This window comes from Polyodon spathula, chromosome 9 (assembly GCF_017654505.1).
Source record: "Polyodon spathula isolate WHYD16114869_AA chromosome 9, ASM1765450v1, whole genome shotgun sequence".
Lineage (NCBI taxonomy): Eukaryota > Metazoa > Chordata > Actinopteri > Acipenseriformes > Polyodontidae > Polyodon > Polyodon spathula.
The window spans coordinates 5,657,768-5,676,187 of NC_054542.1; the positions used below are offsets into that span (position 1 = coordinate 5,657,768).

Consider the following 18,420-nt stretch of genomic DNA (forward strand, 5'->3'; position numbering starts at 1 on the left):
ACAAGAACTCAGCATGGATGAACTCCTGTTACCTTAGTTGATTAAAAGACACCATACCGTTGAATCTTTCGACAGACTTCTTCAAGACAAGCAGGGACTCCCGCTGGAGCATTTATACCAATCATATTTTTTTATGTTCATTATCCAAAGCAGATTGAAGAAAATGCAATTGGGTAACACTTCATGTTTTCATAATTAAGGGAAATGCTTTTCATTTAGAACATGACCAGAAATCATTTAATAAAGTTAGTAGTTTTTAAGCCCCAAGTGTATTTTTTACTTATTTACTGTGCAATGTGCATGCGATGTATTAAAAGTTTTACATTTGATGATTTCAATTGTTTATGACAGGCAAAAAACAATTGAAAAGACAACAAAAAGGGTTATTGTTTTTTAATTCAATATTAGGCTAATGGCTTGTTATTAAAAAAAGCTAGTGAAGCTCCACACATGAAAATCTGCAGCCTTTAAAAAGGTTTTCAGACTCACAGATACAACATATTCAAATAGTATGTTTGGAAGGTTATTCTTGGTTGTCAGAAGAAAATGAAAAGTGAAAGAAAGGTATTTTGTCTTTACCATAAATTGTGTATAAATTGAAATACAAATTATTATTCTTTCATATGCACATACCTTCTGAAATTGCACCTGCATAGTGTGTCTGTCTAGAAAGGCAGACGTTCAGCCAGAGGTGAAGAGACAGTGTCAAATGCATCAAACACACCAGAGCTGCTCTGCACTGAACTAGCATCTGATGCACTCGTTTATGAGCAGAAGTCGATCTGCTTCAGGTCTGCTCTGCATGAATAACTGCAGCTTGGAGAAAAAGAAAACTACACCAGCTTTCCGTTTCTGCTTTCTGTATTGTATTGTAAAAATGTTTTTGAAAAATAAAAGTGCATTAAAAAGAAGACTACGTATTTTTTTCATTAGATATTAAAATCTAATTGGATCCACTGAACAGTATTAACTATCTTATTAGAGGGGAAAACACATACAGTGCTACATCTATTTTTCTAAATGAAAAAATCCACCAATTTGGTTAATTCACAGTTAGTCCACGTTGGCAGTAATCTGTAACTATACTATATTTAACTATATAGTAAGGGCCTATCACTTAGTCACCGTTTAAATGTTTTGATTTTCTCTATTTGCCAATGAGATAGCGAAATAAATAGGGAGCATGATATATAAATATTTAATTTAATAAATTGTATTCATATTTATATATATATATATATATATATATATATATATATATATATATATTCATAAACACATGATGTGTACTACAATGATTGACATTAACGAGGTTCTGATCAGTATAATGTAATATATATACTTTCATTTCAGGTAAATACTATGGCGTTTTCAAGTTTTAAAATTCTTTCAAAGTCAAATCTTCCGTTTAGATGGCTTACCAAATGAGTTTCTATAGAGATATTGATAGATGCTGACTCTCGTAGAGCAATAAAACGAAGATTCTTAAAGGACATTTGATAAACTCTTGCTTGTTTATTTTCCCAAAAAAATCTCTTTATTAGTTTAAAACATGACAGGTTTGTTTTTATAGTCATGTTTTAAACTAATACAGAGATTTTTTTGAAGAAAATAAACAAGCAGGAGTTTTAAAATTAATGCTTTTCACAAATGTTGAAGAGGGAAAAACATATACATTGCTTCCTCTATTTTTCAAGAAACCAGATAGCGAAATAAATAGGGAGCACGATACATAAATATAGTTGTTTTTATTTTAAATTATTATTATATATATATATATATATATATATATATATATATATATATATATATATATATATATATATATATGCAGATGGAGGCATACTGACTCTGAATTACATGTCGTCTCTCTGGAATCGATTCTACAAATCAACAGGGGCTGTAGGGTGGTGGTAGCCTGAACAACTTATTTTTTGCAAAAAACAAAATCATATACAGTGTCAGAAACTGATGCATTATACACACATAAGATAGGACATTTACTACACTGGGCTGAAAATGAATTTGCAAGGGGTAAATCAATATTTATACAGGCAGTACATCTTTTCCACATCTATCCCAAAGGTAAGTAGAACTGAGTCTACTGGTGTTGGTGGCTTTGAAGACAATAAGTCTACTTTGTGATCAAGAACCCTGACCTTTGATTTTTTTCTATATGCATGTCAGATAGCGAAATAAATAGGGAGCACTATACAAAAATATAGTATTTTATAGTATTTTAAAAATATATATTAACTGTTATTTTTCATTAACAAAATCAATAAATCAATAATCCAATGAGAACTTGCATACATAACAAAATATAAAGATACTATCATCCATCCCTTGTTTGCAGAAAGCCAGGTGTGTACCATGATGTGCTCTCTAGGCATCTCCAAGTCTTTGTAATGTTGATACACACCGATTTCCATCAGGTCTGCACCTTAAGGGGTTTAGATTTCAACATGTGGATTTTCTATTTTATTTGTCTATATTATTCTAACATTGAATTTGTACAAGTGATTTATCTATTCATGTATAGTCTTATAAAGTTTTCTATTTGTTATATTTCTGCTCTAAATGATCTCATCAGAACTGGGTACATGAAGAACCTGCCCCATTGCAATAAACTGAGAGCTCCAGATGTAAACCTCGCTTGTACTCTACACATAGATTGCACAATAAAGAAGTAAAAACACTTCACACCAAAAGCAAGCATCCTTAACACTACGCAGGTGTTGAAAAGGAGATTTTAACCTCAGCTCATCAAGAGGGGTATGAACAACCCAGATGCTTGTTCAAGGGGGCAGGAGACTGAATAAGGCCATGTGTGTTTTGCACAAGGGGGAGTAATTGTTTAGACTATCCATTTTTGGTTTAACTACAATCTGTCTCCTGCCTCAAAAATAATAATACAAAATAACAGTCCACAAGGAAGGCTGATATGGTTGGTGATGTCATCATAATGTCCTCAAGGAAGAAAAAGAGTATCAAAGCCTCCCTGGATATTAGTGACTAAGAATAAACCAACCTGTAATGAGAAGTATATAAAGCCCAGCAAAGCTGTGCCTGACGCCACTACACACCTGCTCTGCTGTCTGCTGGCATCTCCACAGAAAGGTCTTCAAAGTCAGGTAAATGGAAAATGAGATTATAAATGAATTGTCAATCCCTTTGTCTTTTATTTTCTGTAGATATGAAATAGATTTTAACTGCACATAGAAAAACTATATTGTGATATCTGGTCAATTGTAAAATGATCCTGTGTAGGGACTATTGTTAACAGTGTGTATGGATATGTTAGAATATGTATATTAATTGTACAAGAGTCTACGGAGGATCTAGTGAAGAAAGAAGTACATGTTTGATCAACTACTTCATTATGGGGTGTTATGTGTGAAAAAAAAAAAAAAAAAGCTTTAATATTTTAAAATGTCTTTTTTCCAGGATTTACCTTAAATCTTGTATTTTATCCTAAGATTTATAAATGCTGTGAAAATAAATAAATACATTTTTTAATTTTGTACATTCATATATAATTTATAAATCTTAAAATATTTAGCAACTTTTCAAAGTTTTAAATTCTAAATCTCTTTCTTTTTAATATAAATTTAGTTTTTCTGTTCACAAATAAATCTGGATTTTGTGAACTTAAATATTTAACTAAATCTTAAATCTAAAAAATGCTTTACATTTAGCCAAATACAGTATTTAACTACTTGTTAACTCTCTTAACTAGATTTAACATTTTAGCTGAATATTTAACATGATTTGATTGGATATTCTAATGCTAATCGGGAAATATGAAAATTTCAGCATTATAAGAGCCAATCAAATATCAGATATATTTCTGAAGAGCTAAATCTTCATTCTCAAAATAAATATTTAATGAGAAAATATATATTTATTTTTAAAATAAAGATTTAGCATTTAAATGTTGAAAAGTTGCTAAATATTTTAAGATTTATAAGTTATATTTGAATGCACACATTTAAAAATATATTTATTTTCACAATATTTACAAATCTGGGAAAAAATACATGATTTAAGAATGATTTAAGAATGTGCAACAGAAACAAAGTAATTCACACTTAATAGATTCCAAATGTAGTTGCGACTATCGTCTTACATTTGTAAGATATCAAAGCATTATATTTTTTTCTATACCTATCTAATAATAATAATAATAATAATAATAATGTGTTATATACTGGTATATATATATATATATATATATATATATATATATATATATATATATATATATATATATATATATATATATATATATATATATATAAATTTCAAAGCACATTTAATTGCAAAGCAAAATAGAAAGAAAACTGAGTAGTTTCCTAAAATACGTGCTCATACAAGGTTATCTCATCTGCAACTGACTGAAGAAATTCAATGAATCACGTAAGTTAATTAAGCCTGATGTACTTTTTCACCTGAACTGTAAACCTGAAAGGAAGCACCGGTGAGGCTGCACCTAGAGTATCTATACTATTGCAATACGGCTTAAATATAATTTCTTGCACATGTTAGTTATGTATATAAATACAGTATAGGTGTATAAATGTGCCATTAGAGAAAAACGTAAGTATTAACTGTATATATTGTTAAAATGGAATAAAAACATGTTTTTTTTTTTTTTTTTTTTTTTTTTTTTAACTGCTTCCTTATGGTATAAAGGGGGAGCTCAGTATTCACTTAAGTTTCCCAAGTCTAGTTTTCATGAGTTGAATAATAAGCATGTTTTCGGTTTGTCTGGAGGGAAATGCTCCAGGAACATCCACACTTACTGGAGTATCAACACTCAAACCTAAACCTAACCTTTCTACCCCAAACTTCTAACTTAAAAGTATTTTTAAAATAACTATAGAATTGCACAATTACTATTCAGGCCCCTCTGTGGGTCGATTAAAATGATATTCTCACAATTAGAAGTGAAAAGTCTCGTGGAGCATTTTATGCTGGATGAACGGACCTTTAGAGGTTAGTTTCCAATCTGAATTATTAAAAATGTGAAAGATTATCCAAACGCATACATTCATTACTGCAGAGTTATTACAAGTGCATACCCATATAATTATATAGAAAAATACATTTCTAAAACATTCTGATCATTTACTCAGCCTCAAATTAAATATTTTTTCATAACTATTAACTTTATATTTTGTGTTCCTAGGTATAAATGAAAACTGGGATCTCCCGGATTAACAATGGAAAACGCATCCCATGTTTCATCATTTGCACTTACAGCATTTGGAGATATGGGTAACAACAAATATATATATTTTGCTATCACTCTAATAGGGTATCTTTTTATAATCAGTGTTAATTCATGTTTTATTTTATTAATAATACTACAGAAAAGCCTCCATGAACCAATGTACATCTGCCTCTGTAATTTATTTATGAATGCCCTCTTAGGATCTGCTAGCTTCTATCCTTCATTTCTGTATCATCTTCTTTCAGACACCCAAGTCATTTCTTATGGATTTTGTTACACTCAAATGTGTGTTATGTATACATATGTCATGGGTGAAATGACATTTCTAACAGTTATGGCCTATGACAGGTATGTAGCAATATACTTCCCATTAAAATACAACACTGTCATGACATGTACAAAACTGTACAAGTTATTATTTGCAGCCTGGATCTATCCTGTTGTGATGGTGTCTTTTGCACTCATCTTTTCTGTGTCAGTTCCTTTATGTGGAAACCAGATTAATAAATTGTATTGTCACAACTGGGATGTTATGAAGCTATCTTGTGTAGACACGACTGCTAATAATATTTATGGATTTTTGGTATATGCTTCATTTATTCCACTCTTTTCTTTTATTGTATACTCTTACATTAAAATACTTACAGTATGCCGTAAGAGCGCCAAAGAGCACAACAGGAAAGCTTTGCAAACCTGTCTTCCACATTTAATTTCATTAATCAGCTTTTATGTTACTGTGTTGTCAGATATGGTTCAAAGCCGAGTAAACCCTAAGAATGTGTCAAACATTGTACGCACAATCACATCACTGGAACTTCTAATTGTTCCTCCTCTTTTGAATCCCATTATTTATTGCCTGATTCTGCCTGAGATCCGTAAAAGAGTTGTTAAAACATTTAGAGGAAAACAAATTGCGCCAAAAGTAACAATTCCAAATGAAACCAGGCACTAGCTCCCTTTATTTTAACAATAAAAAAACTCTGGCAACGCAGATGTCTGCCATGTTGTAATATGCTGCTGTATACAGTGGCTTGCGAAAGTATTGACCCCCCTTGGCATTTTTCCTATTTTGTTGCCTTACAACCTGGAATTAAATTGGATTTTTATTTGGATTTCATGTAATGGACATGCACAAAATAGTCCAAATTGGTGAAGTGAAATGAAAAAAATAACTTGTTTCAAAAAATTCTAAAAAATAAATAACGGAAAAGTGGTGCATGCATATGTATTCACCCCCTTTGCTATTAAGCCTCTAAATAAGATCTGGTGCAACCAATTACCTTCAGAAGTCACATAATTAGTTAAATAAAGTCCACCTGTGTGCAATCTAAGTGTCACATGATCTGTCACATGATCTCAGTATATATACACCTGTTCTGAAAGGCCCCAGAGTCTGCAACACCACTAAGCAAGGGGCACCACCAAGCAAGCGGCACCATGAAGACCAAGGAGCTCTCCAAACAGGTCAGGGACAAAGTTGTGGAGAAGTACAGATCAGGGTTGGGTTATAAAAAAATATCCAAAACTTTGAACATCCCACGAAGCACCATTAAAGCCATTATTAAAAAATGGAAAGAATATGGCACCACAACAAACCTGGCAAAGAGGGCCGCCCACCAGAACTCACAGACCAGGCAAGGAGGGCATTAATCAGAGAGCCAACAAAGAGACCAAAGAGAACCCTGAAGGAGCTGCAAAGCTCCACAGCGGAGATTGGAGTATCTGTCCATAGGACCACTTTAAGCTGTACACTCCACAGAGCTGGGCTTTACAGAAGAGTGGCCAGAAAAAAGCCATTGCTTAAAGAAAAAAATAAGCAAACACGTTTGGTGTTCGCCAAAAGGCATGTGGGAGACTCCCCAAACATATGGAAGAAGGTACTCTGGTCAGATGAGACTAAAATTGAGCTTTTTGGCCATCAAGGAAAACACTATGTCTGGCGCAAACCCAACACCTCTCATCACCCCGAGAACACCATCCCCACAGTGAAGCATGGTGGTGGCAGCATCATGCTGTGGGGATGTTTTTCATCGGCAGGGACTGGGAATCTGGTCAGAATTGAAGGAATGATGGATGGCGCTAAATACAGGGAAATTCTTGAGGGAAACCTGTTTCAGTCTTCCGGAGATTTGAGACTGGGACGGAGGTTCACCTTCCAGCAGGACAATGACCCTAAGCATACTGCTAAAGCAACACTTGAGTGGTTTAAGGGGAAACATTTAAATGTCTTGGAATGGCCTAGTCAAAGCCCAGACAAATCCAATTGAGAATCTGTGGTATGACTTAAAGATTGCTGTACACCAGCGGAACCCATCCAACTTGAAGGAGCTGGAGCAGTTTTGCTTTGAAGAATGGGCAAAAATCCCAGTGGCTAGATGTGCCAAGCTTATAGATACATACCCCAAGAGACTGCAGCTGTAATTGCTGCAAAAGGTGGCTCTACAAAGTATTGACTTTGGGGGGGTGAATACTTATGCATGCTCAAGTTTTCTGTTTTTTTGTCTTATTTCTTGTTTGTTTCACAATAAAAAATGTTTTGCATCTTCAAAGTGGTAGGCATGTTGTGTAAATCAAATGATACAAACCCCCAAAAAATCAATTTTAATTCCAGGTTGTAAGGCAACAAAATAGGAAAATTGCCAAGGGGGGGTCAATACTTTCGCAAGCCACTGTATTTAAGCAAAGCTGATCCTGCACTCTGCTTTAAAGTGCCCTCAGGGTTACACAGTGGTGACATTGGCATATCAATACAAATAAGGACAATCATTTACATATAGAGGGAATAAGACAAGAAGTCAGCATGGATGAACTCCTTTTAACTTAACTGATTAAAAGACACCATACCGTAGAATCTTTCAACAGACTTCTTCATCAAGATAAGCAGGGACCCCACTGGAGGCATTTATACCAATCATATTTTTGTATGCTCATTATCCAAAGGAGACTAAAGATAATGCAATTGGGTAACACTTCATGTTTTCATAATTAAGGGAAATGCTTTTCAATCAGAAGCTGACCAGAAAACATTTAATTAAGTTAATATTTTTAAGCAACAAGTATATTTTACTTATTTACTGTGCAATGTGCGTGTGATGTATTAAAAGTTTTACATTTGGTGATTTCAATTGTTTATGACAGGTATAAATCACTTAGAGACATCAAAAAGGGTTATTATTTTTCACTTCAATATTCTCCACACATGGAAATCTGCAGCCTTTAAAAAGGTTGTCAGGTTCACAGATATAACATGTTCAATTCCTATGTTTGGAAGGTTATTCTTGGTGTGTCAGAAGAAATAGAAAAGTGAAAGAAAGGTATTTTGTCTCTACCATAAATTGTGTGTAAATTGAAATACAAATTATTATTCTTTCATATGCACATACCTTCTGAAACTGCACCTACATAGTGGGTCTGTCTAGAAATGCAGACGTTCAGCCAGAGGTGAAGAGACAGTGTCAAATGTATGAAACACACCAGAGCTGCTCTGCACTGAACTAGCATCTGATGCACTCGTTTATGAGCAGAAGACGATCTACTTCAAGTCTGCTCTGCATGAACAACTGCAGCTTGGAGAAAGAGAAAACTACACCAGCTTTCCATTCCTGTTTTCTGTATTGTATTATAAAAATGTGTTTGAGAAATAAAAGTGCATTTAAAAGAAGACTATGTATTTTGTTCGTTAGATATTAAAACCTAATTGGACTGAACAATATTAACTATCTTGTTAGAGGGGAAAACACATACAGTGATTCATCTATTTTTCTAGATGAAAAAATCCACTAATTTGGTTAATTCACCGTTAGTCCATGTTGCCAGTAAACTGTAAATATACTATATTTTACTGTATAAGGGCCATTCACTAATTCACCATTTTAATGTTTTGATTTTTTCTATTTGCAAGTGACATAGTGAAAAAAATATGGAGCATGATACATACATATTAATTTAATAAATGGTATTCATATATATATATATATATATATATATATATATATATATATATATATATATCATATATATATATATATATATATACTTACACACACACACAAAGATCATTTGTACACTTAAATTCTTGACATTAACGATGTGCTGACCAGTATAAGATAATTATATATAGTGAAAGTAAAGTCTCTATGGCAATGCAAAAGTTCAAAATTCTTTCAGCCAAACTTTCAGTTTATGGCTTACCAAAAGAGTTTCCGCAGAAACATTTATGGTTGCCGCACTCTCGTTATTTTGCTTCAAAAGGATCAATTGTATAACACCTGCTCTTGTATTTTCTTCAAAAATATCTCATTATTAGTTTAAAACATGACAGGTTCATATTTTAAGCTAATAAAGAGATTTTTTTGAAGAAAATAAACAAGCAGGAGTTATACAATTAATGCTTTTCACAAATATTGAAGAGGGGAAAACATATACATTGCTTCCTCTATTTTTCAAGATTCAATTATTAATTTGGTTAATTCACGGTTATTCCATATTGCCAGTAAATTATATGTTATATTTTACTGTATAAGGACCATTCACTAATTCACTGTTTCAATGCTTTGATTGTTTCTATTTGCAAGCCAGATCGCGAAATAGATAGGGAGCACTCTACATAAGTATAGTACTTAAATATCTATATCTATATCTATATCTATATATATATATATATATATATATATATATATATATATATATATATATATATATATATATAAATATATTTATTTTTCATTAACAAAATCAATAAATGAATAATCCAATGTGAACCTGCATACATAACAAAATATAAAGACACAATCATCCATCCCTTGTTTGAAGAAAGCCAGGCGTGTACCATGACATGCGCTCTAGGCGTCTCCAAGTCTTTGTAATGTTGATACACACCGATTTCCATCAGGTCTGCCTCTTAAGGGGTTTAGATTTCAACGTGTGGATTTTCCATTTTATTTTTCAATATCATTCTAATATTGAATTTGTAAAAGTGATTTATCTATTCATGTATAGTCTTATAAAGTTTTCTATTTGTTATATTTCTGCTCTAAATGATCTCATCAGAACTGGGTACATTAAGAACCTGCCCCATCACAATTGACTGATCCCTTGTTTAAAACCATTGTTCAAGTAATGTGTAATCACCTTGATCCTGAGCACTAAGAGAGCCAGCACACCAAAAGCAAGCGTCTTTACCACTATGCAGATGTTGAAAAGGAGATTTTAACCTCAGCTCATCAAGAGGGGTATGAACAACCCAGATGCTTGTTCAAGGGGGGAGGAGGCTGAATAAGGCCATGCGTGTTTTGCACAGGGGGGAGGAATTGTTTTGACTAAGCATTTTTGGTTTAACTACAATCTGTCTCCTGCTCAAAAATAATTATACAAAATAACAGTCCACAAGGAAGGCTGATATGGTTGGTGATGTCATCATAATGTCCTCAAGGAAGAAAAACAGTATCAAAGACTCCCTGGATATTAGTAACTAAGAATAAACCAACCTGTAATGAGACGTATATAAAGCCCAGCAAAGCTGTGCCTGACACCACTACACACCTGCTCTGCTGTCTGCTGGCATCTCCACAGAAAGGTCTTCAAAGTCAGGTAAATGGATAGTCAGGTTATTCTGTTATTGTTTAACTGCACACATCTGTCATTTTGTATTGCTTTTTTTGTGTTAGGAATGATTTCCTCAAAGTGAGATTATAAATGAATTGTCAATCCCTTTGTCTTTTTCTTTCTGTAGATATGAAATAGATTTTAACTGCTGTTTTCTTGTATTTTTCTATACTGATGTTTACAGTATGTGTTGGTAGTAATGTCGCGCCCACATTGAAAAACTATATTGTGATATCTGGTGAATTGTAAAATGATCTTGTGTAGGGACTATTGTTAACAGTGTGTATGGATATGTTAGAATATGTATATTAATTGTACAAGAGTGTACGGAGGATCTAGTGAAGATAGAAGTACATGTTTGATCAACTACTTCATTATGGGGGGCCACGTGTAAAAAAAAAAAAAAAAAATCGTTAATATTTTAAAATGTCTTTTTTCCCAGATTTAACTTAAATCTTGTATTTTTTCCCCAGATTTATAAATGTTGTGAAAATAAATAAATACATTTTTTAAATTTGTACATTCAGATATAATTTATAAATCTTAAAATATTTAGCAACTTTTCAACATTTAAATGCTAAATCTTTATTTTAAAAATAAATATATGTTTTGTTATTCAATATATATTTTGACAATCAAGATTTAGCTGTTCACAAATAAATCTGGATTTTGTGACGTTAAATATTTAACTACATGTTAAATCTCTTAAATAGATTTAACATTTAGCTGAATATTTAACTGGCCCGCTAAATCTAAAAAAAAGCTTTAACATTTAGGTGAATATTTACCGTGATTTGATTAGCTCTTCTAATGCTAACTGGGAAATATGCAAATTTCAGCATTACAAGAGCCAATCAAATTTATCAGATTTATCTGTGAAGAGCTAAATCTTGATTCTCAAAATAAATATTTAATTGGAAAATATATATTTATTTTTAAAATAAAGATTTAGCATTTAAATGTTGAAAAGTTGCTAAATATTTTAAGATTTATAAATTATATTTGAATGTACACATTTAAAAAATATTTATTTTCACAACATTTATAAATCTGGGAAAAAATACAAGATTTAAGCTAAATCTGGGAAAAAAATACATGTTAAAATATTAACGCTTTTTTTTTTTTTTTTCACGTGGCACCCCATACTTCATTGCTGTGCTTTTTGATTTCATGTACAGTAGATACGGTTCAAGTGATATGCCACAGGCTTTACACAATCTCCTGTCAGTGGAATTTCTAATCGTCCCCCCTGTTTTCAATCCTGTCATTTATGGTTTAAACCTTCAGAAGATCTGGAACAAAGTTACAAAAATGTGCAGCAGAAACAAAGTAATACAAACTTAATAGATTCCAGATGTAGTTGCTACTATCGTCTTACATTTGTAACACATCAAAGCGTTATGTTGTTTTCTATACATAATAATAATAATAATAATAATATATATATATATATATATATATATATATATATATATATATATATATATATATATATATATATATATATATATATATATGTGTGTGTGTGTGTGTGTGTGTGTGTGTGTGTAAAGAAAAATAGAAAGAAAAATGTGTTTCCTATGGTACGTGATCTCACAGGGTTATCTCATTTGCAATTGACTGAAGAAATTCATAGAGTCACATAAGTTAATTCAGCCTGGTGCACCTTTTCACCTAAATTGTAAACCTGAAAGGAGACACTGGTGAGGCTGCACCTAGAGTATCTAGAGTACTGCAATACGACTTAAATACAACTTAGTGCATATGTTATGCTATGTATATAAATACAGTCCAGTACAGATACATGTTTTCATGTATTCGATGTATAAATGAGTCAGAAGAGAAAAAAAAGTAGGTATTAACGATAAATATTGTTAAAATGGAATAAAAAAAAGTGTATGTGTTTGTTTTTTGTTTTTTTTAACTGCTCACTTATAGTATAAAGGGGGGAGCTCAGAATTTATTTACTTTTCCCAAGTCTAGTTTTCATGAGTTGAATAATAAGCATGTTTTCAGGTTTGTCTGGAGGGAAATGCTCCAGGAACATCCACACTTATTGGAGTATCAACACTCAAACCTAAACCTAACCTTTCTACCCCAAACTTCTAACTTAATACTATTTTTAAAGTAACTATAGAATTGCACAATTACTATTCAGCCCCCTCGGTGGGATGATTAAAATGGTATTCTCACAATTAAAAGTGAAAAGTCTCGTGGAGCATTTTATGCTGGATGAACGGACCTTTAGGGGTTAGTTTCCAATCTGAATTATTAAAAATGTGAAACATTATCCAAACACATACATTCAATACTGCAGAGATATTACAAGTGAACTCCAATATAACTATATAGAAAAATACATTTCTAATACATGCTGATCATTTACTCAGCTCTAAATTATACATTTTTCATAACTATAGCTTTATATTTTTTGTTCCTAGGTATGAATGCAAACTGGGATCTCCTGGAGTAACAATGGAAAACGCATCCCATGTTTCATCGTTTACACTTACAGCATTTGGAGATATGGGTAACAACAAATATATATATTTTGCTATCACTCTAATAGGGTATCTTTTTATAGTCAGTGTTAATTCATGTTTTATTTTATTAATAATACTAGAGAAAAGCCTCCATGAGCCAATGTACATCTGCCTCTGTAATTTATTTATTAATGCCCTCTTAGGAACTGTTAGCTTCTATCCTTCATTTCTGTATCATCTTCTTTCAGACACCCAAATCATTTCTTATGAATTTTGTTACACTCAAATATGTGTTATGTATACATATCTTATGGGTGAAATGACAATTCTAACAGCTATGGCCTATGACAGGTATGTAGCAATATACTTGCCATTAAAATACAACACTGTCATGACATGTACAAAACTGTACAAATTATTACTTGCAGTGTGGATCTATCCTGTTGTTATGGTGTCTTTTGCACTCATCTTTTCAGTGTCAGTTCCTTTGTGTGGAAACCAGATTAATAAATTGTATTGTCACAACTGGGATGTTATGAAGCTATCTTGTGTAGACACGACTGTTAATAATATTTTGGGATTTTTGGTATATGCGTCATTTATTCCACTCTTTTCTTTTATTGTATACTCTTACATTAAAATACTTATAGTATGCCATAACAGCTCCAAAGAACACAACAGGAAAGCTTTGCAAACCTGTCTTCCACATTTAATATCATTAATCAGCTTTTATGCTACTGTGTTATCAGAAACGGTTCAAAGCCGATTAAACCCTAAGAATGTGTCAAACATTGTACGCACAATCACATCACTGGAACTTCTAATTGTCCCTCCTCTTTTGAATCCCATTATTTATTGCCTGATTCTGCCTGAGATCCGTAAAAGAGTTGTTAAAACATTTAGAGGAAAACAAATTGGTCCAAAAGTAACAATTCCAAATGCAACCAGGCACTAGCTCCATTTATTTTAACAATAAAAAACTCTGACAATGCAAACGTATGCTATGTGGTATGATGCTGCTGTATATTTAAGCAAAGCTGATCCTGCACTCTGCTTTAAAGTGCCCTCAGGGTTACACACTGGTGATGTTGGCATATCAATGCAAATGAGCACAATCATTTACATATAGAGGGAATAAGACAAGAACTCAGCATGGGTGAACTCCTTTTACCTTAATTGATTAAAAGATAGCATGCCGTAGTATCTTTCGACAGACTTCTTCCTCAAGATAAGCAGAGAACCTACTGGAGGCATTTATACCAATCATATTTTTGTATGTTCATTACCCAAAGGAGACTAAAGATAATGCAACTGGGTAACACTTCATGGTTTCATAATTAAGGGAAATGCTTTTCATACAGAACATGACTAGAAATAATTTAATGAAGTTAATAGTTTTTAAGCAACTAGTGTATTTTTACTTGTTTACTGTGCAATGTGCATGTGATGTATTAAAAGTTTTACATTTGATGATTTCAATTGTTTATGACAGGTATAAATCACTTGAAGAGACATCAAAAAGGGTTATTATTTTTCACTACTCAATATTACAAAAAGCTCTCCACACATGGAAATCTGCAGCCTTTAAAAAGGTTGTCAGACTCACAGATATAACATGTTCAAATCCTATGTTTGGAACGTTATTCTTGGTGTGTGTCAGAAGAAAAAGAAATGTGAAAGAAAAGTATTTTGTCTCTACCATAAATTGTGTGTAAATTGAAATACAGATTATTATTCTTTCATATGCACATTGCTTTTGAAATTGCATCTGCATAGTGTGTCTGTCTAGAAAGGCAGACGTTCAGCCAGAGGTGAAGAGACAGTGTCAAATGCATCAAACACACCAGAGCTGCTCTGCACTGAACTAGCATCTGATGCACTCGTTTATGAGCAGAAGACGATCTACTTCAAGTCTGCTCTGCATGAACAACTGCAGCTTGGAGAAAGAGAAAACTAAACCAGCTTTCCGTTCCTGTTTTCTGTATTGTATTGTAAAAATGTGTTTGAGAAATAAAAGTGCATTAAAAAGAAGACTACGTATTTTTTTCGTTAGATATTAAAACCTAATGCTATCCTCTGAACAGTATTAACTGTCTTATTAGAGGGGAAAACACATACAGTGCTTCATCTATTTTTCTAGATGAAAAAATCCACTAATTTGGTTAATTCACAGTTAGTCCATGTTGCCAGTAAACTGTAAATATACTTGATTTTACTGTATAAGGGCCATTCACTAATTCACTGTTTTAATGTTTTGATTCTTTCTATTTGCAAGTGACATAGTGAAATAAACAGGGAGCATGATACATAAATGTTTAATTTAATAAATGGTATTCATATATATATACACACAAAAAAGATCATTTATACACTTCAATGTTCGACATTAATGATGTGCTGACCAGTATAAGTTAATTATATATAGTGAAAAAATCTCTTTATTAGTTTAAAACATGACAGGTTTGTTTTCATAGTCATGTTTTAAACTAATAAAGAGATTTTTTTGAAGAAAATAAACGAGTAGGAGTTATACAATGAATGCTTTTCACAAATGTTGAAGAGGGGAAAACATATACATTGCTTCCTCTATTTTTCAAGATTCAATTATTAATTTGGTTAATTCATGGTTAGTCCATATTGCCAGTAAATTATATGATATATTTTACTGTATAAGGACCATTCACTATTTCACTGTTTCAATGCTTAGATTTTTTTCTATTTGCAAGCCAGATAGCGAAATAAATAGGGAGCATGATACATAAATATAGTTGTTTATTTTTTTAAATGTAATAAATGGTATTCATATATATATATATATATATATATATATATATATATATATATATATATATATATATAAAAGAACATAAGAACATAAGAAAGTTTACAAACATCAGGAGGCCATTCGGCCCATCTTGCTCATTTGGTTGTTAGTAGCTTATTGATCCCAGAATCTCATCAAGCAGCTTCTTGAAGGATCCCAGTGTGTCAGCTTCAACAACATTACTGGGGAGTTGATTCCAGACCCTCACGATTCTCTGTGTAAAGAAGTGCCTTCTATTTTCCGTTCTGAATGCCCCTTTGTCTAATCTCCATTTGTGACCCCTGGTCCTTGTTTCTTTTTTCAGGTCGAAAAAGTCCCTTGGGTCGACATTGTCAATACTTTTTAGAATTTTGAATGCTTGAATTAGGTCGCTGTGTAGTCTTCTTTGTTCAAGACTGAACAGATTCAATTCTTTTAGCCTGTCTGCATATGACATGCCTTTTAAACCCAGAATAATTCTGGTCGCTCTTCTTTGCACTCTTTCTAGAGCAGCAATATCTTTTTTATAGCGAGGTGACCAGAACTGAACACAATATTCAAGATGAGGTCTTACTAATGCATTGTACAGTTTTAACATTACTTCCCTTGATTTAAATTCAACACTTTTCACAATGTATCCGAGCATCTTGTTGGCCTTTTTTATAGCTTCCCCACATTGTCTAGATGAAGACATTTCTGAGTCAACAAAAACTCCTAGGTCTTTTTCATAGATTCCTTCTCCAATTTCAGTATCTCCCATATGATATTTATAATGTACATTTTTATTGCCTGCATGCTTGCAGTACCTTACACTTTTCTGCCCAGTTCTGAATCTTGTCTAGATCATTTTGAATGACCTTTGCTGCTGCAACAGTGTTTGCCACTCCTCCTATTTTTGTGTCATCTGCAAATTTAACAAGTTTGCTTACTATACCAGAATCTAAATCATTAATGTAGATTAGGAATAGCAGAGGACCTAATACTGATCCCTGTGGTACTCCACTGGTTACCACACTCCATTCTGAGGTTTCTCCTCTAATCAGTACTTTCTGTTTTCTACATGTTAACCACTCCCTAATCCATGTACATGTGTTTCCTTTAATCCCTACTGCGTTCAGTTTGAGAATTAATCTTTTGTGCGGGACTTTGTCAAAAGCTTTCTGGAAATCTAAATAAACCATGTCATATGCTTTGCAATTATCCATTATTGATGTTGCATCCTCAAAAAAATCAAGAAGCAAGTTAGTTAGACACGATCTCCCTTTCCTAAAACCATGTTGACTGTCTCCCAGGACCCTGTTACCATATAGGTAATTTTCCATTTTGGATCTTATTATAGTTTCCATAAGTTTGCATATAATAGAAGTCAGGCTTACCGGGTCTGTAGTTACCTGGTTCAGTTTTGTTTCCCTTTTTGTGGATCGGTATTACGTTTGCAATTTTCCAATGTCATACAACCCCTGTATCAAGAGACTTATGATCTTGGTTAGCGGTCTGTAAATAACTTCTTTCTATAGCTTTGAGTACTATTATCTCATCCAGCCCAGGGGATTTGTTTATTTTAAGAGCTGTCCCTTTAACACTCTACCCATATTGTTATTTAAAACTGGATAGGATTTTCTTTGTCCAGGTTTAACACCTGGGCTTCAAGACTGTTTCTTATGTATAGTTGCTACCCCTCCTCCTCTTCTGTCCTGCCTGTCTTTCCTATACATTGTATACCCACAAATATTATATTCATCCCCATCACTCTCAGAACAACCAAGTTTCTGTAACACCTATCACATCATAGTTACTTGTTAGTGCAGTAGCTTCAAGTTCTAAAATTTTGTTTCTGATACTTCTAGCATTTAGATAAATACATTTAATGGTCTGTCTTACCTGAGTTGTTGTGCCTCTAGTTTTTTTGAAGAACAGCCATCCTTTTTCTGTTGTTTTTCTTGATTTCTCCAATCTACTTCTGTTAGTCTCTGTTTCATACCTTCATAATTTTTCTGTAAACCTTCGAGTCATTACTTTTGGGGTTTTAAAAAGCACTTCCCTTTGGTCTAGTTTAAGTGGTTCTCTGAACTCTTCCCAGTTATTCTGTCTTCATTATTTGAAAACACTAAATCAAGGCATGCCTCCCCTCTAGTCGGTGCCTTGACAAACTGTGTTATAGGCAGTATTTGTCATTTCCACCATTTTCCCTACATGCATTTCTAATGTATTGTATAACAGATTATTTTGTCACTGTCCCGGCGGTCTATAGCATGCTCCTATTATTATGCCCTTTGAATTTTTGTCTTATTCTG

The 18,420-nt window shown here is 32.8% G+C and overlaps 2 protein-coding genes across 2 annotated transcripts; both read left to right on the forward strand.

Annotated features, from left to right (window-relative positions):
- Positions 1 to 4,980: 4,980 nt before the first annotated feature.
- On the forward strand, positions 4,981 to 12,220 carry LOC121321226 (olfactory receptor 51E1-like). The gene is made up of 3 exons (XM_041260124.1): positions 4,981 to 4,998; positions 5,376 to 5,967; positions 11,991 to 12,220. Exons 1-3 carry the CDS (start codon positions 4,981 to 4,983, stop codon positions 12,182 to 12,184), a joined length of 804 nt encoding a protein of 267 aa, XP_041116058.1. The 3' UTR covers positions 12,185 to 12,220.
- Positions 12,221 to 12,409: 189 nt separating this feature from the next.
- LOC121321227 (olfactory receptor 51E1-like) lies at positions 12,410 to 14,278 on the forward strand. The gene is made up of 3 exons (XM_041260126.1): positions 12,410 to 12,423; positions 13,282 to 13,370; positions 13,464 to 14,278. The coding sequence occupies exons 1-3, from the start codon at positions 12,410 to 12,412 to the stop codon at positions 14,276 to 14,278; spliced, it is 918 nt and encodes a 305-aa protein (XP_041116060.1).
- The last annotated feature ends 4,142 nt before the right edge of the window (positions 14,279 to 18,420 follow it).

Coding starts and splice junctions, on each gene's coding strand:
- LOC121321226 (XM_041260124.1), top strand. Junction 5,968..11,990: donor TTCATTAATCAGCTTTTATG/TTACTGTGTTGT, acceptor CCCCATACTTCA/TTGCTGTGCTTTTTGATTTC.
- LOC121321227 (XM_041260126.1), top strand. Junction 13,371..13,463: donor TACAGCATTTGGAGATATGG/GTAACAACAAAT, acceptor TAATAATACTAG/AGAAAAGCCTCCATGAGCCA.